General features: G+C 44.4%; 1 protein-coding gene across 1 annotated transcript in view; it reads left to right on the top strand.

Moving 5' to 3' along the window:
• The window catches only part of LOC126474016 (metabotropic glutamate receptor 4-like), an 873,060-nt gene that overhangs the window by 764,150 nt on the left and 84,110 nt on the right, over positions 1-24,800 (top strand). Inside the window, exon 10 of the mRNA XM_050101416.1 lies at positions 12,147-12,382. Within this exon, the coding sequence (XP_049957373.1) occupies positions 12,147-12,382 (236 nt within the window). The remainder of the gene's footprint in view (positions 1-12,146; positions 12,383-24,800) is intronic.

Below are 24,800 nucleotides of genomic sequence, written 5' to 3'. Positions count from 1 at the left end.
CGGTTGGACGCCGTTGTGGTGGTAAGAGTTTGTTAAGTAGAAGTGTATTGTGGCTTTTAAGGACACAGCTCGAACATTATTTATCAGGGGATGCAATATTTGATAGTCGTAATCGTACTGTCCACACATTCCAATTAACCTGAAAAAAACCAGGTGAAGAGTTGTGCAGCGTTTAGTTGCACAAATAAATTCGATAAAAGGTTCAATATTATTTTTCAAAGGTTCGTCGATGTTTTTAGATGTTTCGAATGCTAAAGCACTTCCATAATAACTATGTCTACAACGTGTTAATATAATAAACGTGCAGGTTTGCTGTTTCGAAACCACAGCTTTCAGAAAATGGTTAAATGCTGTGAGAAGACAAGGTTTCCGACTGACAGAAAACCACTTCGATTCGGAACATTTCGGGAGTAGTTGTCTCCTTCTGAACAGTACAAATTACAGTAGGTTGAAACATGGTGCTGTTCCATCTGTCTTTCCTTTTCCGAACCATATACAGCAGAAAGTGAAATATATTTGTAAATCATAGGGCCTACCTTTCTTTAGCTATAGAACTTTAAAGACATTCAAGTGTAAGCAGGAGGAGAGTACGTTAACCACCACAATAGCCGCTCTTCAATTTCTTCGCTATTCACCACAGAACACTTACGGGATCATGGGGCCTTGTGTGTGTGTGTGTGTGTGTGTGTGTGTGTGTGTGTGTGTGTGTGTGTATGTGTGTGTGTGTGTGTGTGTGTGTGTGTAAGGAGGGGGGAGGGGGGGGGGGGTGCTATATGCAATGTGGCTACACAAAAATCAAAGAAGTGCACATATGTTCTAAGGTATTTCGTGGATACAAGCTTACAATATTTCAAGAAATTTAACACGGGATTTCCGACGTGAGTCAAATATAATCACAACAATCGATATTAAAGATTTGTTTACACTGTATTCGAAGTACAGATACGTTTACACTATATAGCAGTTCCGAGCTTGTGCTCCATCCCTAATGATCTCGTTGTCCCCGGAACGTTAAACATTAATCTCATCCTGCTCCTCCTCCACATATAGTCGTTCCTGCGTCACAACCTGTACTCGTACACGCATTATGTGATCCCCGTACAGGGGAGGAAATTCCAGTTCAAAGTCGCGTCTTGGTATTGGCGGATACAAACGACATTGCAGTGCCTGTGTTGTTAAGAAGAACGACGCTCAGGCGCTGCTATATAGTGCAAACGTAACTATCCTTCGAATACGATGTAAACAAATATTTAATATTGATTATTGTGATTATATTTGACTGACGTCGGAAATCCCGCGTCAAACTTCTTCAAATATTGTAAGCTTGTATCCACGAAATACCTTAGAACATATGTGCACTTCTTTGATTTTTGTGTAACCACATTCCATGTACCATGTAGCACCCCCCCCCCTTACCTTACACACACGCGCACACACACACACACACACACACACACACACACACACACACACACACACACAAGGCCCCATGATCCCGTAAGTGTTCTGTGGTGAATAGTGAAGAAATTGAAGAGCGGCTATTGTGGTGGTTAACGTACTCTCCTCCTGCTTACACTTGAATGTCTTTAAAGTTCTGTAGCTAAGGAAAGGTAGGTCCTATGATTTACAAATATATTTTACTTTCTGCTATATATGGTTCAGAAAAGGAAGGACAGATGGAACAGCACCATGTTTCAGCCTTCTGCAATTTATACACTTCAGAAGGAGACGACCAATCCCGAAATGTTCCCAATTAAGTCGTTTTCTGTCACTCGGAAACCTTGTCTTCTCACAGCATTTAACCATTTTTCTAAAAGCTGTGGTTTCGAAATAGGAAACCTTTAATTAAATGCACGTTTATTATATTAACACGTTGTAGACACGTTTATTATGGAAGTGCATTAGCATACGAAACACCTAAAAACATTGATGAACCTTTGAAAAAGAATGTTGAATCATTTATGTGAATTTATTTGTGCAATTAAACTCTGCACAACTCTTCTCCTGCTTTTTTTCTTTTTTTTAGGTTAATTGGAATGTGTGGACAGTACAATTACGACTATCAAATATTGCATCCCCTGATAAATAATGTTCGAGTTGTGGCCTTAAAAACCACAATACACTTCTACTTAACAAACTCTTACCACCACAACGGCGTCCTACCGAAGGTTCAAAATATCCCGCAATTGCGGGCCCTCGGAAAGAATAGAAAGTTTTACAAGGGCTTTGCACACAGCAAAAAGTTTTCACCAAATGGGAAAATGTGCACAAACATGGCGATATTACAAGCACAATAAGTGCCAAGGAAATTCTCTGTCAGAGAGAGAGAATTTATATCTACATTGATCTGACAGTAGAAAATTTACAAAGAAAGAAGCTTATTTTATATTCATTTAAAATCAAAGCGCATTAATTGCAAATAGAGTTAACAAATGCAGCAACCAGTTTGCTGGGAAATGTAACTTAAATGATATTAAGTAAATATTATTATGTAAATATTATAGTATACACAGGAAATAAAATAAACGGTGAGAAATAAATAAATATTACGACAGTAGAAATTGCATTAACACATGATGCCTAATTGAAAGGTTAACTTATCTAAATTTTCTACTGTCAGATCATTGTATATATTATAATATCTCTGAAAGATTTCTTGGGGATTGTTGTACTTGTGATATCGCCATCTCTGGTGCGTGTTTGTGTGACTTTATACAACACGGCTATACGCAAATCAAACAAATACCGCATATCAGGTTACCTTCCATTCGGAAAGCGGTTGCACTCAGTGACTGTTATATCGACTTGCAAATTATAGATTGCAGCAATCAGTCGTCCTTTTTAAATTTCATCATGCAGATCCAGATTTCGCCTAGAAGCTAGCCATTCACTATGCTAAGAATACAAGAAGTACATACTCAGATGATGTCATAAAAAGTTACAAGTAATGGTTTAACTAATATGGTTTGTATATTACATACCACTATTATTTTCACTTAATGCATGTCAGTCCCTGTTGATCGGGCTTCACGTGCAGTTCATTGATTACTACTGTTTGCAGAAGGCAGGCTGTGTGGAGAATACATCGGTTGGTTACATGGCCTTCCGCAAACAGCAGTATTCAAAGAACTGTAGGTGAAGCCCGATCAACAGGGACTGACATGCATTGAGCGAAAATAATAGTGGTATGTAATATGCAAATCATATGAGTTAAGCCAATACTTGTAACTTTTTATGACATCATCTGGCTATGTACTCTTTGTATTCTTAGCATTGAGAATGGCTAGCTTCTAGCCAGAATCTGGATCTGCATAATAAAATTTAAAAAGGACGACTGATTGCTGCAATCTATAATTTACAAGTTCCGCATACATTTTAAAGTATTTCGTGGCTACAAGCCATCTACATTCCAACAAAACGACTTGAGATTCGATGGGAGTAAAATATAACTACAGGACCCCAGTGATAATGATTTGTTTACACTGTGTTCAAGCGTTATGAAAAATAATTATGTTTCAACAGGTCGTTTCTGAAATCATTTTATGTAGGCCACCGCAATCTCAAGAATCTTTCACCACAAAGGGGAAAGCTAAAATCTTATTTAAACTTTAACCAATGTGCGTCTTGACGTGAACATCCTTTAGAAGATGAATTTGTCGGTTATAAACCGGTTACGGCGCTATTCGTGCAAATGAACTGCGTTATCAATAGTGGCTGGTTGCTGTTTTCTTCTTTGAAAGAATGGACTTGTATTTTCAATTTTTGTTTTTGCACTGTATATGTGGAGTCGGCCCAAACAAATACAACAAACGTTTCATGCGAAGCTCGTTGTCACTAGAAAGCGTCGGTTCCATTTCCGTTACATACTAAAAAGCGGACTTTTGCCTGCCCATTCAATAGATCGGTCCCACATTAGTCGAGTGCGATATTCGTTTAATCGACGTGCATTAACAGGAACAGTAAAACACAGAGAATAACCAGTATTGTATAGTATTGTAAGTTAACCGGGGGCGTAGAAACGACGGAGATGCTCCGTCCTCGCTGCAGCCGCAGTGGCCCACAACCCCACGATGACTACCGCAGTCCACTTGACCCCTCCGCCGCCCTACACCGAACCACTCTTTCAGCGTTATTGTGCGGTTCGGCCCCCGGTGGACCCCCTCCGTGGAACGTCTCACACCAGACGAGTGTAGCCCTATGTTTGAGTAATGGTTCAAAAATGGTTCAAATGGCTCTGAGCACTGTGGGACTCAACTGCTGAGGTCATTAGTCCCCTAGAACTTAGAACTAGTTAAACCTAACTAAGCCGGCCGAAGTGGCCGTGCGGTTAAAGGCGCTGCAGTCTGGAACCGCAAGACCGCTACGGTCGCAGGTTCGAATCCTGCCTCGGGCTTGGATGTTTGTGATGTCCTTAGGTTAGTTAGGTTTAACTAGTTCTAAGTTCTAGGGGACTAATGACCTCAGCAGTTGAGTCCCATAGTGCTCAGAGCCATTTGAACCATTTGAACCAAACCTAACTAACCTAAGGACATCACAAACAGCCATGCCCGAGGCAGGATTCGAACCTGCGACCGTAGCGGTCTTGCGGTTCCAGACTGCAGCGCCATTAACCGCACGGCCACTTCGGCCAGCTTGAGTAATGGTGGTGCACGTGTACGTGGAGAACTTGTTTGCACAGCAATCGCCGACGTAGTGTAGCTGAGGCGGAATAAGGGGAAGCAGCCCGCATTCGGCGAGGCAGATGGAAAACCGCCTAAAAACCATCCACAGACTGGCCGGCTCACCGGACCTCGACCCAAGTGCGGTGGGCGGATTCGTGCCGGGGACCAGGCGCTCCTTGCCAGCCCAGAAATCCGTACGTTAGACCGCACAGCTAACCGAGCAGAGAGTAACCAGTATTCCAGCAGTGGCTGAGTAGCACTGCCGCAAGGCTGTGACAGTCACCGTGGGCTAAGGTAGTACTCCAGTCGCTGCTTAAGTACTGGTGATTCTCCATGTTTTACTTGTTATTACAGATCCATATCGCGATAGGCTAATTACGGGCCTCTGTATCGAATGGGCTCGTAAAATGCCGTTTTAAAAATCATTTTGTCTGTAACAGGAAACAAACCTACGCTTAAGGTCAAGACTGGCCGTCGCATGAGAGACACGATGAGCAGTACTTGTTTTGACTGACTGCAGTCACACAATGCACAAACTAAATTTACAGATATCTGCCGAAACATCAGAGAAAATGCGCCTGACAACTTTCAGAAGAGACATCCAGCGTACACTAACTGCTGGGAAGTATGCAGATGCAGACGCCCCAGTGTAATGTAGAACTGATCGCTGATCACGGTATGTAACAAGTGGCGGACCCGCCAGTGTGAAAGGAGGCGGGGAGTATTGTGTCATCAGTAGTGAAACTGTAAGAGAAGAATAGGTTGGTCAGCACAGCTCATTGAATTCGAACGTGGACCAGTCTTACAAAAAAGAAAAGAAAGGCGCGAAAGTAATGAGAGCTATTAACTAAAACTTAATTAGCGATTTGAGGAAAAATTTAAAATATTTCACGAACAGAAGTTGCTAACTATGTAAACGAAATGTCAAAAGTTCATCTCTTCAAGGCTTAGCTGTAAAAATATACAAGGGTTGGATTTATTTACAGCTCATACAACATAGATACGTGTTTCTAAGTTTCAGTGACCTTCAGAGTAGTCACCAGGACTGTGATAACCCATTTCCAGCGACGTGGCAGTCGTGGGATACTCTTAGCAGTGCCAGTTGTGTTGACAGTTCGAGCGGCGAATTTGTAGCAGTTCTGAAGCGAATGCCGTGAAGTGTTTGCTTCAGTTTAGAAATCGAGCTGAACTCACGAGGGCTTAAGTCAGGGGAGTGCAGTAGGTGGTATGGCACTTAGCAGCCCCATCAGTCAAACAAATCAGTAAAAACTTGCACTGTACGTGCTTGAGCATTGTCCTGCGAAATGATGGCCAGGTCCTGCAGAAAGTGTCATTACTTCTGTCTCTAAGCTGGTCGCAGGTTGTGTTCCAAAAGTGAACTGCATAGAGACAGAAGTAAAGACACTTTCTGCAGGATCTGACCATCATTTTTCAGGACAATGCTCAAGCACGTATAGTGCAAGCTGTTACTGATTTGTTTGACTGATGGGGTTGCTAATTGCTATACCACCTACTGCACTCCACTGACTTAAGCCCTCGTGAGTTCAACTCGATTTCTAAACTGAAGGAAACAGAATGAAATTTTTGCTCTACAGCGGAGTGTGCGCTGATATGAAGAGCTGACGAGGTACTGGCGGAATTAAGGCTGTGAGGACGGGGCGTGAGTCGTGTTCAGGTAGACAGTTCGGCGCTAGCGGCCGTGCGAAGTGGAGGTCCGATACTTCCGCCTGTGCGACGTGTGCGAGTGTTTGTTTACTTGTGGATTTAGTCTGCGCGCGGGCTAGTAACAACGATCATGGCAAATAAGTACAGGAAAACTACATTATGATTCAATTTCTGCAAAGACTACCAACGACTAAAGGCTTTTGCAGTGGAACGATTCATTCGAGAGGACGTCAAGATACCGCCAAACGATATTGTCGGAATTCACCTGTCCATCGTTAGTCCCACGGTGTATGTTAAGATGGTAAATGACGCGGCGTGTGAGAGCATTCTACAGGCGACAAAAGCAGGTCTCCGGTTTTGCCATAGTGACGGGAATGTCGGCACGGTAACTGTAGAACATGCTGGTCTGGGTGTACGGACAAAACATGTTTTTGAGCTGCCATTTGAGCTCCCGGCTGACGAAGTTATCGAGGCTTTTAAGCCATACGGCACGGTACATGGTCACACAGCAGAACGCTGGAAACAATTCGCCACGTACCCCGTTCTTAACGGGGTATTGATCTTCAGAAGCATGTACCGTCCTATCTGACAATTGGTGGTTGTCGGGCGGTGGTGATTTACGATGGTCAACCACGTACATGTTCTGGCTGTGGCCAGGAGGAACACCTCAGGTCGAACTGTATGCAACAGCGGATTACGCAACTGCCTTCAGATGTGCGGGAGCCGTCGCCGGCGCTGACAGTACTACCGATCACATATGCCAAAGCCCTCACTGCGTCCGCTGATGACCGAAAAGACACAACCCCGGTGGAAGATCAAGATGGCACTCTCCGAAACATTGTAGCAGACGTCGGGATGACAGAGGATGCTGCTCCATCGAGCATACAATCTACGGCGACAACATCAGATGAGACCGAACTCCCACCAAGCACACCGATAGTACACGAAGCAGTTCCAGCCACTACGGATGCTGTTCCGTCTGGAACGCACTCTGTGACGACAACATCAGTTTCGACCGAACTCCCACCAAGTACAACCATGGGACTCGAAACACTTTCTGTTCCTACGGATGCTTTTCTGTCGGGCAGCGTGATTCCCTACAATCTGAGGACACGGAAGGAAGATCACGCAAACAACGTTCCCCGAAAAGGAGGAAACGGCGTCGTCGCACGACATCTCCTAGGGATGACTCCCCTTGCCCCGACGACGATGTGCCTGTGGACCAAGAAGACCCAACAGCCTCTACGAAACAGGATGAGGCAATGGAAAATGTTCGATCAGACCCGCAGCGGTCTGTCACATTGACGGTACCGGGACGTGGTGATGCTGAAGAGGAATCACAACCAGTTGGCTCTCCCGACGCAGATGCTGTGGCAATGGACACGAATATATCACTGCCTGCAAAGATGTGGTATGACGATATTGAGGAGACGCCGGACATCATACAGAGGCAGCAGGCACTCACGAAGACGGCCTAATAATTGCTGAAGGTGAAGGGAGAGGGGCGAGAGAACGTCTTCTAACTCAGCCCCCAGCGCCGATGCAGGGAGATGTTGTTGCGCATCGACAGAGTGGGATTCAACGCCATGCGAACCGTATTGCGACATTAAATATAAATGACGTGCGTTCACCGGCCAAAATACACCTACTGAAGGAAACGATTTGGCCATCTGATGTGGATATTGCGTTGCTGCAGGAAGTCCACACAGCTGCACTCCCATACATCGCAGGCTACCAATCCTATTCGTCACATGGAGATCACAATGGGAGTGGTGTGGCAGTTTTCGTGCGAGATGGCTTCCCAGTGGAAAACGTGTGTTATCTTCCGTCGGCCAGGGGAATGGCTTTCACGACGTTTGGGACACGCATCATCAATCTTTATGCACCGTCGGGAAACAATCGGCGGCGGGAAAGGGCGCGATTTTATGCAGAAGACATTGCCTCACTTTTCCATGGGCGTTATGAATGTGTAATAATTGGTGGAGATTTCAACTGTGTTCTCAGCCAGAAAGACCAATGACCGCAAGCAAACATCAGCCAGAAGTTGCGAATCGTTGTCAACGACCTTGTACTTAGTGACACGTGGGAATTACGACATGGAGATGCTGCGGGATACACCTATGTGACAAGTCATTCGCGAGCAGGTTAGATCGCATTTATATCTCACGGGCTCATGCAAATGATGTCCAGGACGCGGAACGCTGGCCATTGGCATTTTCCGATCACAGCGCTTACATCTGTACGGTGCTTCTTCCCCGTAGACAGGTGTGGAACAGTAAGGCCCCGTGGAAATTAAACATTCAACATCTACATGATCCTGAATGCCGTCACCGGATCCTTGAGACATGGACGATGTGCGAGCGCAGGGTTGGAAGGTATGCGATGAAGCTTGATTGGTGGCTGACTTGTGCTAAACCGGCACTTCGCCGTACGTTCATCTCGTATAGCAGGGAGATGGCAGAATGGCGCCGCCGTACGACCGACTTTTATTTTGCAGCGCTGCGCGACCTGTACGATGGTCCACCGGGACAGGACGTCTGGATCGAACGCAAAAGGATAAAAGCTAAACTAGTGGCTTTAGTTCGGAAACATCTTCAGGGAACCATGGTGCGCACCAGATGTCACGATACGATAATGCACGAGATTCCTTCCATGCACCACGTCGTGAATGAACGAAAGCACCGACGACGCGTTTTGGTACGGGAATTAATTACCCGCGAAGACCGAAGAGTGACGCGTCAAGCGGACATTGTCTCTGCATTCGTCGACCATTACCAACACATCCATCGGGAAGAAGCAGTCCCTGTCGATGACCTCGAACGTATAGCCACGTACGTCTCCCGTACACTGACGGTGGAAGCCGCGGGAACCTTACTGGAAGCCATTAGCTGCGGGGAAGTACATGATGCGATCGCAAAGGGTGCGTTGAATCGGTCCCCAGGCATTTATGGACTTCCTGCTGAATTTTATCGAGAATTTCGCAACGAAATGGCACCGCGATGGACGGAAATGTACAACGAGATGTTAAATTCCGATGCGCCTATTCCACCGGATTTTATGGAAGGCCTCTTGGTGCCAGTACATAAACCGAAGCCAGGAATTACGGTCACACATTATCGCCCCATCACCCTGCTTAATGCCGACTATAAGATCTTTGCACGGTTGCTAGCGTCCCGATGTCGTATGTTAATTCGTAACGTTCTCTCTCCAGAACAGACGACACCGGGTGGATCGGTGAATGTGTAAACAGCTACTGGTGAATGCCGTGATATGATAGCGCTGGCGGAGGAGTGCCGGCTTAAAGCGGCGATGGTGGCGGTTGATTTTGACAGTGCTTTTGATAAGGTGCGCCACAACTATCTGTACGCTGTACTGGAACAAATGGGATTTCCAGACCGTTTTACTGGTCTCATTAGAAGGATTTATGGGGGCGCACAATCCTTGGTACAGGTTAATGGGCGTATAGCAGGGCCCATTCAAATTCGACGATCCATTCGCCAGGGCTGCCCTCTTTCGATGCTGCTGTTCGCGATAGCGTTGGAACCATTAATAGGGAGGCTAACAAATTCTCTTTCTGGGATGGAACTGCGGGGCTACACCTTCAAATGTCGTGCCTATGCGGACGACCTCCTGCTGCTCGTTCGTTCTGAGGAAGAGGTGAAGACGGTCCTTGAACTGTTGTTGGACCACAGTGTGACGGCGGGTAGTGCAGTGAACATGAACAAATCGGCGGCAATGCCGGTTGGAAGGGGCCTTACGCCGGAAGAAATCAGTCCGTTTCCTTATGTGCAACGATTCCGCTATCTTGGCATAGACTTTACCTCATCTGTAAGACATACTGCGGCAGTTAACTACCGACGTATTTTACAGACAACACGTACCATGGTTCGACAACATCTCCCAAGGCGCCTTGATCCTTTGCAGCGAGTCGAGTATCTGAACACTTATGTGGTTTCTCGAATGGTGCATATTTCGCAGATCGTGCCCCTACCACTCACGCTCGGACGTCAATCAGCACTAGGCTATTTTGTGATGACCGGATCGCCCCTCAAGGTGCGATACGCAACGCTCAGGCTCCCTACGGACAAAGGGGGACTCAGACTTAACGACGGCGCTCCTTCTAGGCACGATGTACAAGCAATGGCGAAGCGGGCGTGATTCCCTTACATCCCGCCTACTGGATCTCCTAGTTCCAGCGTCCCTCACACCTCCGGTGGCGGTGGGCAACATTACGTCACATTTTGCGCGTGTACCGACATTTATCGTGGAACTTAGTTATATCAGAGACGAGCTTCCGCGAACGAGACCACCATGCGCGAAGGATTTTTATGTTTGGCTGCTACGACGGATAAGTCGTAATGTCAATGAACTCAAACACCCCAAGTTGCATTGGCCGAAGATTTGGAGACATGTGCACCAAAAATTCCTTCCTGCCTTCGTTCGGGCAGTGTGGTTCTCTGTCACCTGTGGCAAGTTCAACACCAACCAACGATTCCATGCAATTGGACTAGTGGACACTCCACTATGCCCGAAATGTCGCCAAGTGGATGACGACCATCATCGCTTAACTTGTATCGCGGTGGAGGACGTATGGCTCCTAGGAAGACAAATGGTGGCTTGCTGCCTCCGTGTGACCCCGCAACATATTACACCTGCTTCCTTCTTACATCCGGAGAATGACTACTTTCCGGCGACTAGATCACACTCGATCATTTGGGTCAAAGGTTGGACGATCGCGTACCTCTATGGGGATGCTGCCAAGTCGCGACTCGACTTTTGGTATTTCTTGCAGCAAGCCCACAATGAGGTTCATAGATGGTCACACTATCGGAAAACCTTTGCCAACTATCTTCAGGCAGTCGTCCTCGACCCCCCACGCAGTTGGGATGTGCCGGGTGCAGTCGGTGTGCGCATTTGACAGCTGATAATGAACCTCACGTTTCTCTCACCGCTCCATATATAATGCACATACTATACCATGAAATGATCTACATGTTCCTTTTCACAGAGTGATCTTCATGGAAAATAAATAAATAAAAACAACATCCCTGTATCCCTGTTCCTTTACATTTGTGATTTGTTTTACAATGATTTTTTTGTTTTTTTTTTTTTTGTTTTTGCAGAGAAAAAAAGACAAAAAACAAAAAAGAAAAAAAGGGGAAAAAAGAAAAAAGTTGGTAGAGCCCCTGCCCGCAAAAGGCAAAGGTCCCGAGTTCGAGTCTCGGTCAGGCACACAGTTTTAATCTGAAGGAACTGCTACAAATAGACCGCGTCGTTCGAACTGTCAACACAACTGGCACCGCTAAGAGTATCCTACGACTTCCATATCACTGGCAACGTGTTATATACAATGCTGGTGTCTACTTTGAAGGGCAGTAAAACTTGAAACACGTACCTATTTTGCACGAGCTGTAAATAAATAGTTTCCACTATTAAAGTTCCAACCCTCGTATGTTGGTTTAGAAATTGTGGAGTTGTTTCTTTCACGTTGGAAAAAAATTTAATAAATATCAAATTACAGCATAAGTTGAAGCTTCTCTATTTTCTGTTAACCTATACACTCTTTCTAATAATACAGTGTCGATCTATATTTAAATATATTATAATTCATGCTTTCTGAAGAAAACTTGAAAAACAAAAAATAAATTAAAAATGGTCGTAATTTTTGTGAAATGATCTGTGCAAAAGTAATAAATAAAAGAAGTTAGAGAAACAATCATTTCACAGAAACATCACCGATATTCTTCTAAATTTTTTTTTTCTTTTTTTAACGGCGGCCTCAGTGCTTACTGAGCTGTGTGTTTGTGGCGCCGCCCGCAGGCATCCTGCTGTGCTACAGCGTGACGTTCGCGCTGGTGCTGCGGCCGACAGACGTGGTGTGCGGCGTGCAGCGCTTCGGCGCGGGCTTCTGCTTCACCGTGGTGTACGCGGCGCTGCTCACCAAAACCAACCGCATCGCGCGCATCTTCCACGCGGGCAAGCGCTCGGCGCGCAGGCCCTCCTTCATCTCTCCGCGCTCACAGCTTTGCATCTGCAGCGCCCTCGTCGGCGTACAGGTACGTCTTTGCCGAGCTCCTACCCGCCTGCTAATTGTTACAGAGCGGGAAACTGCAGGGTGGCGCGTATTGCTTCTACCAATTCCAAATGATAACGGAAAAAAACAAAAACATTGTTAATGCAAGTAGTAATTCAGTATGTTAATGACAAACAAGTACATAAATAATTACTAAAGTACCATTTAATGAAATGGCTCCGAGTGCGAGCGTGCTCGGTGGCTGCCACCGGCCATCCTACACTACTGCCCATTAAAATTGCTACACCACAAAGATGACGTGCTACAGACGCGAAATTTAACCGGCAGGAAGAAGATGCTGTGATATGCAAATGATTAGCTTTTCAGAGCATTCACACAAGCTTGGCGCCGGTGGTGACACCTACAACGTGCTGACATGAGGAAAGTTTCTAACCGATTTCTCATACACAAACAGCAATCGACCGGCGTTGGCTAGTGAAACGTTGTTGTGATGCCTCGTGTAAGGAGGAGAAATGCGTACCATCACGTTCCCGACTTTGATAAAGGTCGGATTGTTCCTATCGCGATTGCGGTTTATCGTATCGCGACATGGCTGCTCACGTTGGTCGAGATCCAATGACTGTTAGCAGAATATGGTAACGGTGGGATCAGGAGGGTAATTCGGAACGCCGTGCTGGATCCCAACGGCCTCGTATCACTAGCAGTAAAAATGACAGGCATCTTATCCGCATGGCTGTAACGGATCGTGCAGCCACATCTCGATCCCTGAGTCAACAGATGGGGACGTTTGCAAGACAACAACCGTCTGCAGGAACAGTTCGACGACGTTTGCAGCAGCATGGACTATCAGCTCGGAGACCATGGCTGCGGACACCCTTGACGCTGCATCACAGACAGGAGCGCCTGCGATCGTGTACTCAACGACGAACCTGGGTGCACGAATGGCAAAACGTCATTTTTTCGGATGAATCCATGTTCTGTTTACAGGTCATGATGGTCGCATCCGTGTTTGGCGACATCGCGGTGAACGCACATTGGAAGCGTGTATTCGTCATCGCCATACTGGCGTATCACCCGGCGTGATGGTATGAGGTGCCATTGGTTACACGTCTCGGTCACCTCTTGTTCGCATTGACGGCACTTTGAACAGTGGACGTTACATTTCAGATGTGTTACGACTCGTGGCGCTACCCTTCATTCGATCCCTGCGAAACCCTACATTTCAGCAGGATAATGCACGACCGCATGTTGCAGGTCCTGTACGGGCCTTTCTGGATACAGAAAATGTTCGACTGCTGCCCTGGCTAGCACATTCTCCAGATCTCTCACCAATTGAAAACGTCTGGTCAATGGTGGCCGAGCAACTGCCTCGTCACAATACGCCAGTCACTACTCATGATGAACTGTGGTATCGTGTTGAAGCTGTATGGGCAGCTGTACCTGTACACGCCATCAAAGCTCTGTTTGACTCAATGCCCAGGCGTATCAAGACCGTTATTACGGTCAGAGGTCGTTGTTCTGTGTACTGATTTCTCAGGATCTATGCACCCACACTGCATGTTATCATATGCATTTCTTCTTGGTGTAGCAATTTTAATGGCCAGTAGTGTTTATCGTGGTGGGACAGGACGCTCGTAGTGCAGAGCCGCTGGAGGCGTGGCTCACCTGGGTGTGCTCCATTGGGTCCACCAGATCCCGCACGATTGCTATAGGCTTCTGGTGGAAACTTGCAGTTATGTTGCCAACTTTGTCATGACTGAGAGGTGGTATCAATATGTGATACTACAGTATGTAAAACTTATCAGCAGACCTTACTACACTTTGAAAGTATGAGGGACATAAAATAAAGTGACAAATCGATGTAGAAATGAAATACTTTGTAGGAGAAGTTTTATACTTTCATGACTTCATGTTGGCATCATTGGGATGAGCTGAGAATAGCTGACATATAAAAATGGTTGAGGCGTGTGTGGCTCGCGTTCTTGCCGTTCATAACTTGGCGTCGTGTAATAGCGATAGTGGCGTCTCGATTCCTTCATGTGTTAATGGTGCCACTGAGTTGCTAGTATTGTTTGTCCGCAAGTGGCAGCAGCAGCGGTTATCGATAGCCAGTACTGTGATACTATCTTTGGTGCCACGGATAGTATTCTGGGTCGTCGTGTGTGTCAGGCAGTTCGGCTCCGGACCGATCAGCGAGGAGGTCCACAGCGCGAGGGCAGGCTGGGACCGCTAGCGGTGTGGTAGCAGTGTCGGACCGAGGGGCTGTAGCCGACGACCGAACCCAGGACGTTTGAAGTAGAGTGAACCGTGTCCAGTACTGAAACCTCCACTGTTTGAGATCTCACTGTTGTTTGCATGTTGCTGCTCCCAGGGTCGGTGAGACCAACCACAACAAGTAGAGCCAGTCTGGTTGGCGGAAGCTATTAGCCGCCTTCTACTCCTTGATGTTAGTTTGGATTTAGTATTATTCTTATAAGTGAAGTGCAACCAGCGATATTTTCTGCCTTGTGACCGCCAAACGCGAACTCCTGAAAAAGCGGACCCATACCGAACGAGATTAACGTTAGAGAAAAGAAAGAAAGTTGTAGTGGTGTCTGATCGGAATCCCTTTATACACACATCAAAAAAAAAGTTTTGCATCAACTCAGTTGCGAGAGTTCCGGAACCTGTACAGAAAACTGGAATAGAGATCAACATAAACATCATTTCCGCCTTTTTTATTGCTCACGAAGACAACACATTGCATGTTGTACCATCATACAGCGAGACTTTCAGAGGTGGTGGTCCAGATTGCTGGACATACCCAGTAGCACGTCCTCTTGCATTGATGCATGGCTGTATTCGTCGTGGCATATTATCCACAAGTTCATCAAGGCACTCTTAGTCCAGATTGTCCCAGTCCTCAACGGCGATTCGACGTAGATCCCTCAGAGTGGTTGGTGGGTCACGTCGTCCATAAACGGCCCTTTTCAATCCATCCCAGGCATGTCTGGATGACATGCTGGCCATTCTAGTAGAGCGATGTCATTATCCTGAAGGAAATCATTCACAAGATGTGCACGACGAAGCTCGAATTGTCGTCCACGAAGACGAATGACTCGCAAATAAGCTACCGATATGGTTGCACTATCGGTCGAAGGATGACATCCACGTATCTTACAGCCGTTACGGCGCCTACCATGACCACAAACGGCGTACGTCGGCCCCGAATAATGGATCCCGCCATGAACGTCGGGAGTGAAGTTGCGCATCATGCAGCCTATTACGCACAATTTGAGTCGTAATACGACGTGCTGTGGCTGCACGAAAAGCATTATTCAACATAGTGGCATTGCTGTCAGGGTTTCTCCGAGCCATAATCAGTAGGTAGCGGGCATCCATTTCAGCAGTAGCTTTTGGGCTGCCCTAGCGAGACATGTCATCTACAGTTCCTGTCGTTCTGTATCTCCTTCATGTCCGAACACCATCGCTTTGAAAATTAAAGCAATAACAGTCCTCGGTCGCAAACGTTTCGGCCGCTTCTAAGAGTGCCTTCATCAGAGATCGATCTCCGTCTAATAGGGGCTGCTCATGCATGGATTTTCCATCTCTGAACTGTCAAAGGGTGTGTATCTGTGATACAATATCCACAGTCAACGTCTGTCTTCAGGAGTTCTGGGAACCGGGGTGATGCAAAACTTTTTTTGACGTGTGTAGTATGTGTCAGTGCTCAAGGTCAATACTTTGAGCACTTAACATTACAAGAATTTAAAAATATATACCAACTGTCGGACCGTACCTGAGTTCCGCGTTTGCTTATATTTAGTGAAGCAGGGCGGACGTCTGAGAGATCTCTTCTCGTTGACAGTGGGACAGTGATTAGCACCGATGTTTATCTTATCACTTTCGATCAATTAGCACCCACATTAAGTCGCTGTAAATCTCTTGGAAACCTCTTTCAAGTTTCGCAAACAAAATCCTACAGTTCTATCAAAAGAAAGGCAGTATTATAACTCGGTATCTGTAACTGTTAAAATATAACTTGCACATGCAGGAAACTTCGTCACTTTGTCCGCTATAGGCCTAACTTACATGAGCGAAAATGGCAGCCTATACATATAGTCGTTGTTGATGTATTTTGCGGTGCTGCTATTAATTGCCGCACCCTGTACATTCTGGGATTTTATTATTTATGAACTATACTCTACAAAATTGTTATTTTATTCCAAACAGGTAAAATAATTATTTCTTATGTCTCTCTTCTTATTTGTTTCTCGTCTTCACTCACGAGGAGACCACACGGCAATCGGATTTTTGTAATTCTTTATATGTATGGTGCGTGAAGTTCAGAACTCAAATACCAGTGACCAAAGCATTAGACGCCACTCTCAAAAATTCTCGAGAAAATGAAGTTTGAAGTTTCCTGAACTACTTGAGTATCAAAGTATGATCAGCTCTCCACCAGGCTATGTGATCCTGTGGAAGAATGCTTCGCTGCCATCTATAGGGCCTTCGTTCGACTTCCGGTTGACGCACATTTTTAAACAAAGGTGTATTTCCGTGAAGCGTAAAATACGTAAAGATGGAAAACAGCAGTAGCGCTCGAGACTGGTAATCGCTGGTTCGAGTTTTGTTTTGGACATTTTTTGTTTTTTTTATTTACGTGATTTAAACATAAAATTCATCAAATACGTGCAAATTAACACATATCTAATTACGTTTTCTGAAAAGTGCGCCTTTTCTTGTTTCTAAATGCATATGGCATACAAAATCCAGCTTTCATTGTAAATGTAAAGTCTTGAACTCTGATCTTTTATAAAAAAAATATTTATAACGAGCAATGCTCGCAGAACATGAACCTCACTTTAAATATTTGCAGTGGCCAGGAATCGAGCGCTGGCGCCACAAATGCCCCTCCCCCCCCCCCCCCCCCCCATCCACCCCCACATACAGACACATGGCGAGCGAGCATTCTGCCATATACCCACACTACCTATCGTGAAATCGACCTAATTTTAAGATGTTAAAAGATTCTGAAAAACTTAAGTCTATTTTCTCAATACTTTTTGAGACTTGCATGGATCCGCTTTGGTTGGTTGATATTTGAGTTCTGATCTTCACGTACTATAAATACAAAAATATGCGAAAATCGTGTGGTCTCCTTGCAGCTGAATTTATTGTATCCTAGTTTACATGCTGCAAATTTCTAGCACACATGGACCATTCTTCATGCGCAAGGATACAGAACTCGATGCTCATCCGCAACGTATATCATATGACAGAGAGCAACAGGAAAACGTTCGTATTTCAGTGCAGTTTCCTAATGCTCTGTATGATATGATATACGCTGCGGATGCACATCGAGTCCTGCGTGCTTTTGCCTGAAGACTAAGACATGTGATAGCATGTACAGTCGAAAACAATAAACATAGTTGAGAGAATAAGAAAAATAAACGAAAAGAGGGGGAACAGAAAGCATTTATTTTCCTCCTTGAAGTTCTTAATAATTGGTACTCCAAGCATCTTCCATCACTACGAAAGGTGCAAGATTATACAGACTCGTAGCTTACTGCAGAAACTTTGCTGCGCTATTCAGCATTGTGCTATATCAATCGACACCTTTCATCGAATTTTTTCCTTCCGTTATGTGGATGACTGAGTTTATCGGATATAAAATGCTAATCAAACACTATGTCCAACGTAGTATGTAGATTACCAATTCACACCGGAAACATCAACTGCCGATAAGCTACACTGTCAGCATAGTAGACAGAAATATTTTGGGTGGAAACGTTTCCTCTCTTCCCTCTGCCTCACCACCCTTCTCGTAGCTACACACTGCCAGGACTTGTCCAATAACGACAGTCTGCCAACCATATCGGGACGTGTATTATCCAACAACTCCATTTTTTAATAAAATGGGGGAGAAGTTCGTTGTATTTAGCTAACGTCACTGTCTTTTTCTACTGTGTACAGCAGTCTTGTGAAAATAGTGGCTGATGAGGAAATTCCCAGCTTACTGTGACTAACTTTGAGTAGTGGTGATCACAGAATGGTACTTTGTACGTGTTACAGTTCATACAAGGGAGCTACCTTCGGGGATCCGTGGTCTCCCAAAATGTGTATTTATCTAGGAAAAAAAACTGTCCAGTACGAATCTGTTGTCAGGCTCAAAACAAAGGTATAACCCAACAATAAGACAAGTCTTCGCACTCTGCAGTTTTATGAGCACTGACAGAAATTAATTTCACGATAGGGTATTTAGTCTGCTTTCCTATTCCACGGAGCTATACTGACTGAAGAGGAAAATGGACTGCTAGTGTCCTCCGAGTGAGAGAGAGTCAGTCAGGACTTATTCTCAGTGTCGCATCCTGTTTTCCTTCGTAGAATTCGAGAGGACACTGACGGAATTCTACCTTGCACGTACAATAGTCGGCTGGAAAGTAATGCCTCTGAATTTTTTATGTGAATCCTTAAAGCGTTTTTTATTTAAAACAAACGTTATTAACATTCTACATCTTATTCTTCATGTCTACATTTTTTTTTCAACATAATCACATCAAAGTGAAATCCTCGAAGGCAACCTTTAAGTTATGAAAATCGAGTTGGGAAATATCAGCACTTTATGGAGGATGATCGATGACTGACTCAAGGCGTCGGAGTGTCGTATGTGGTCTGGCATTGTCATGCTGAAGAAGGTGCTCCATGTGTAGACGAACTTTTCGAGTTCGTAACTCGATTGCAGCACGCTGCTTCTCACGCAACGACATAGTTGCATTACACACTGCCATGCTACTCGCTGCAGTTCGACAGACCTTTAAACGAGGACCTACAGTTTAACGTGGTCTTCTAACACCCTTGCAACTAGGTATTTCTCATGTTGAAAATGACTTCTGGCTGTGAATGAAGTGGTACGCGACGGATAAAAATGAGTAACCGAGTTATCGAACCGGTTATCGAACATGAGACCTCTGGACCCATAATCTGGCATTTAATCGTTACAGAGGCATTTTATGGAGTTGACATGTTGTTCGTAATAAGTGGTATCCCCAGTGATAGGGAATTACGTGTTTAATTCAGTTCAGGTCAGAATACCACCGTTTCGAAAGTGTTTCCTAGGATTTATGTAATACCACAGACCTATAAATATAGGCTCAATGCTCAGGATCGGTTTAAGGTCTAAGCGACACAAATCGTTGAATCGCTGCTTGGAGCGCCGAGGTTAGAAGGCCGCCCAAGTGCAAGATTTATATGCAGTGCCTATTGGCAGCGAAAATTGACACGGGTGAAGGCGTGGGAGGGAAAAGCGGGCGGGGGAGACGTCAAATTATAAGTCACTTGTCTGTATAAATTGTTTTCGAACCGATCCTGCACAATACAACATAAAAATATATGTTACCAGTATCAGATATTTTCTACGGTAGAAGTTTGAGGGTGGAGGGGCTTACGGAGGTTCAGGGCACTCTCTTGTCCTTGGGGTGGGAAACTGCCCCTAAAGGTGGAAGAATCAGCAATGATCAATGGCATGAGGATGCAGAAGGTAATGGAAACCACTGCATTAAAGACACGTAACGCGTATCTACAGGACATGTGGCCTGTAATTGAAAGAAGTGTCATGATGATCTCTCCTTTAACAAAAGATTCCGGAATAGTCCCCCATTCGGATCTCTGGAACGGGACTGCCAAGGGGGAGGTTACAATGAGAAAAAGATTGAATAATAAACGGAAGGATAACGTTCTACGAGTCGGGGCGTGGAATGTCAGAAGCTTGAACGTGGGCGGGAAACTATAAAATCTGTGAAAGGAAGTGCTAGGCTCAATCTAGATGTAGTTGGGGTCAGTGAAGTGAAGTGGAAAGAAGACAAGGATTTCTGGTTAGATGGGTATAGTGCAATATCAACAGCAGCAGAAAATGACATAACGGGAGTAGGATTCGTTATGAATAGGAGGGTAGGACAGAGAGTGCGTCACTGTGAACAGTTCAGTGATAGGGTTGTTCTTATCACAATCGACAGCATAGCAACGCCGACAACGATAAAAAAGCGTTCAAATGTGTGTGAAATCTTATGAGATTGCTAAGGTCATCAGTCCCTAAGCTTACACACTACTTAACCTAAATTATCCTAAGGGCAAACACACACACACCCATGCCCGAGGGAGGACTCGAACTTCCGCCGGGACCAGCCGCGACAACGATAGTTCAGGTATACATGCCGATGTCGCAAGCTGAAGATGAAGAGACAGAGCAATTGTATGAGGATATTGAAAGGGTAATACATTACGTAAAGGGATATGAAAATCTAATAGTCATGGGAGATTCGAATGCAGTTGTAGCGGAAGAAGTAGAAGGTTAAAGGAGAACATGGGCTTAGGACAAGGAATGAGAGAGGAGAAAGACTAATTGAGTTCTGTAACAAGTTTCAGCTAGTAATAGCGAATATTCTGTTCAAGAATCACAAGACGAAGAGGTGTACTTGGAAAAGGCCGGATGATACCGGCAGATTTCAATTAGATTACATCACGGTCAGACAGAGACTCCGAAATCAGACACTGGATTGTAAGACGTACCCAGGAGCAGATATAGACTCAGATAACAATATAGTAGTGATGAAGAATAGGCTGAAGTTTAAGACATTAATCAGGAAGAATCAATACTCAAAGAAGTGGTATACGGAAGAATGATGAGATACGCTTGAAGTTCTCTAAGGCTATAAATACAGCAATAGGGGGTAGGTCAGTAGGCAGTACAGTTGAAGACGAATGGACATCTCGAAAAAGGGCCACCACAGAAGCTGGAAAACTCAGGAATAGAGAAATACAAGTCACTGAGGAATGAAATAAATAGGAAGTGCAGTGAAGCTAATACGAAATGGCTGCTGGAAAAATGTGAAGACATCGCAAAAGAAATGACTGTCCGAAAGACAGACTCAGCATACAGGAAAGTCAAAACAACCTTCGGTAACATTAAATGCAAGGGTGATAACATTGAAAGTGCAACGGGAATTCCACTGCTAAATGCAGACGCTAGAGCGGATAGGTGGAAAAAATACATTGAAAGCCTCTATGAGGAGGAAAATTTGTCTGATGTGATAGAAGAAGAAACAGGAGTCCATTCAGAAGAGATAGGGGACCCAGTAAAGAATCAGAATTTAAAAGAGCTTTGGAGGACTTAAGATCAAATAAGGACGAAGGGATAGATAACCTTCCGCCAGAATTTCTAAAATCGTTGGGGGGAAGTGGCAACAAAACGACTATTCACGTTGGTGTATAGATTGTAGGAGTCTGGCGCATATCATCGGACTTTCGGAAAAGCATCAAGCACAAAATTCCGAAGACGGCAGGAGCTGAAAAGTGCGCGAATTACCGCACAATCAGCTTAGCAGCTCAAGCATCCAAGTTGCTGACAAGAAAAATATACACAAGAATGGAAAAGAATATTGAGGAAGCGTTAGATGACGATCAGTCTCGCTTTAGGTAAGGTAAAGGCATGAGAGAGGCAATTCTGACATACCGGTTAATAATGGAAGCAAGGCTAAAGAAAAATCAAGACACGTTCATAGGATTTGTAGATCTGGAAAAAGCGTTCGACAATGTAAAAGGGTACAAGATGTTCGAAAATCTGAGAAAAATAGGGGTTAACTATGGTGAGAGACGGGTGAGTGGACCAGCAAGAACGAAGTACTCGTATTAAAAAGAGTGTAAGACAAGGATGTAGCGTTTCGCCTCTACTGTTCAATCTGTACGTCGAGTAAGCAACGATAAAAATTTAAAAAAGGGTCATGAGTGAAATTAAGATTCAAGGTGAAAGGATATCAGTGATAATATTCGCTGATGACATTGCTATCCTGAATGAAAGTGAAGAAGAATTACATCATCTGCTCAACGGAATGAACAGTCTAATGAGGACGTAGACTGCAAGTGCAACTCTGAGATGAAGAGGTTAGCACAGGAGAGGAATTCGTGGCGGGCCGCATCAAACCACTCAAAAGAGTGACGACCAAAAAGTCGAAGAAAGACGAAGGTAATGAGAAGTATAAATGAGAACAGCGAGAAACTTGACGTCAGGATTGATGGTCACGAAGCAGATGAAGTTAAGGAATTCTGCCACCTAGGCAGTAAGACAACCAATGACGGACGGAGCAAGGAGGACATCAAAAGCATACCAGCAATGTCAAAAAGGGCATTCCTGGCCAAGAGAAGTCTACTTATATCAAATATCGGCCTTAATTTGAGGAAGAAATTTCTGAGAATGTATTTGTGGAGTACAGCATTGTATGGTAGTGAAACATGGACTGTGGAAAAACCGGAACAGAAGAGAATCGAATCATTTGAGATGTGGTGCTGTAAGGAATGTAAGGAGTGTAAGGAGTAAGGAGTGTAAGAAATGGGGAGGTTCTACGCAGAATCGGGGAGGAAAGGAACATGTGGAAAACACTGATAAGGAGAAGGGACAGGATGATAGGACACCTGTTAAGACATGAGGGAACGACTTCCATGGTTCTAGTGGGAGCTGTAGTGGGCAAGAACTGTGGAGGAAGACAGAGACTGGAATACATCCAGCAAATAACTGAGGACGTAGACTGCAAGTGCAACTCTGAGATGAAGAGGTTAACACAGGAGAGGAATTCGTGGCGGGCCGCGTCAAACCAGTCAAAAGAGTGACGACCAAAAAAAGTGACGAATTCAACCACTTCAAACCAAGTTAAGAATCCTGTGACCGACTAATCATTTCACAAAATAATATTTTATAGTAAATGCTATCACATCACTTAGACAAATACCGTCATGTCAATCATCACAATGTTCCTTGGAATGCAAGACTTGCTTGACGTTTCATATTAGCAGTTCAAGATGTTCTGGCGATCACCACAGACTAATGGGCACCAAGTGCACTTAATGATCTATTTTCTATCTCGCTGTGTTGCTTATGTTGTCCCTCGTCTTTCAATAGAACAATGGTACTAAAAAACGCAATTGTAAAAACTATATAAAAGGAGAGTGATAAAAATTATGAAATTATTGCCAAATGTATGCAAGCGTAAACCTTCTCCAACATTAAAATTAACTACGGACTTTAGCACTATTACCGTCCAATTCCGTACTGGCCTCAGAAAACATTCAAGTGTCAATACATTTTTAGCTATTCTTAAGACTTCTTACAGCCTAGAGGTTTTGTGTGACTCGGTAGAATTCAAGTTACTGCGTCCTATTTTTTATGTGTAAATTCTTAAATCTGTTGAAATAAAACAGACGTAATTAACATTCTATAACTTTATTTTTCATGTCTAGATATTTGCATCCTTCTGCCGCTAGAGGGCTCCGAACTGTAGAGTGTAACACGGTGATGTGTAATGTAGCTATGTCTATGTGTGAGAAACAGTGTGCTTAATCGAGTTTCGAACTCTAAGAATTGGTCCACACATGAAGCAACCCCTCCTTCAGCATTGCAATGTCAGAAGACGCACTAGCGATGCTACATCTGCAGCAATTCGACATCTGGGATTCGCTGTTATCGATCGTCCTAGATACAGTCCCGAGTTGGTCCCATCCGATAATCATCGGTTTCCAAAACTTACAGATAGTTTTCGTGGGCTTTACTTTGATAGTGATGAAGCTTTGCAGGCAAATGTGAGGTTGTGTTTCCGTCAATAAAGACAAACATTCTACATTGACGGCATCAACAAACTGGCATCACTTGGGAGAAATGTGACTGTATTGAGAAATAAATATGTAGAAGTGAAGACGAAACATGTAGAATGTTCAGAACGTTTGTTTTATTTAAAAAACTGAGAATTTTCACATAAAAATTCGGATGCATTCCTTTTCAGCATGCCCCCGTACGTTTGAGCTCATAAGATATTCTAAGTTTCTTCAAGACCAGGATATCGATGGTATTGGACGGTAGTGTTTTTGTATCGCCTTCCAATTCAAACACCTCAATAAAAAAGTTTCATGAAGACTTACAGATTAACGCTTACGATGATTACCTGTCAACTGATTGTGTCTACAGGATGAACCCGAAATCAACCAATAAATATTTTGAGATTATTGCTGGACAGAGAATGTAAGTACCTTGGTGAAAGTGAACCACGGTCTTCAGTGGTTCGTCATAAGGTACTTGCATTTCATTTCTTTTCTGATCCCCATTCTTCTTTGTATCTATATTGCACTGAAAATATCTGCGCAACAGAACAAGTGGCTACGGTATACTCTATCTCACTTGTTTTAAAACAAACCTGTTCCATACACTCACCTTACGTGCTGTCGACCGCACAAATACCCACTTTACCCTTCCCCCTCAAGCTTGTATTCCTTGTTGGTCGGTTCCATCTTGGATTTGTTTTCCGATAGTGTTAGTTGTACCTTAACAGTGATAGATAGCAGCAGCCATAAATTTATTAGTGATGAGTTAACCGACGTTCACCTCGTGTGTGTGTTCCTTGAATGAAATGGGATAGGGG

The sequence above is a fragment of the Schistocerca serialis genome, chromosome 4 (genome assembly GCF_023864345.2).
Source record: "Schistocerca serialis cubense isolate TAMUIC-IGC-003099 chromosome 4, iqSchSeri2.2, whole genome shotgun sequence".
NCBI classification, from domain to species: Eukaryota; Metazoa; Arthropoda; class Insecta; order Orthoptera; family Acrididae; genus Schistocerca; species Schistocerca serialis.
The sequence above is the reverse complement of the archived record's forward strand: the minus strand, read 5'-3'. Positions and strand labels throughout refer to the sequence as shown.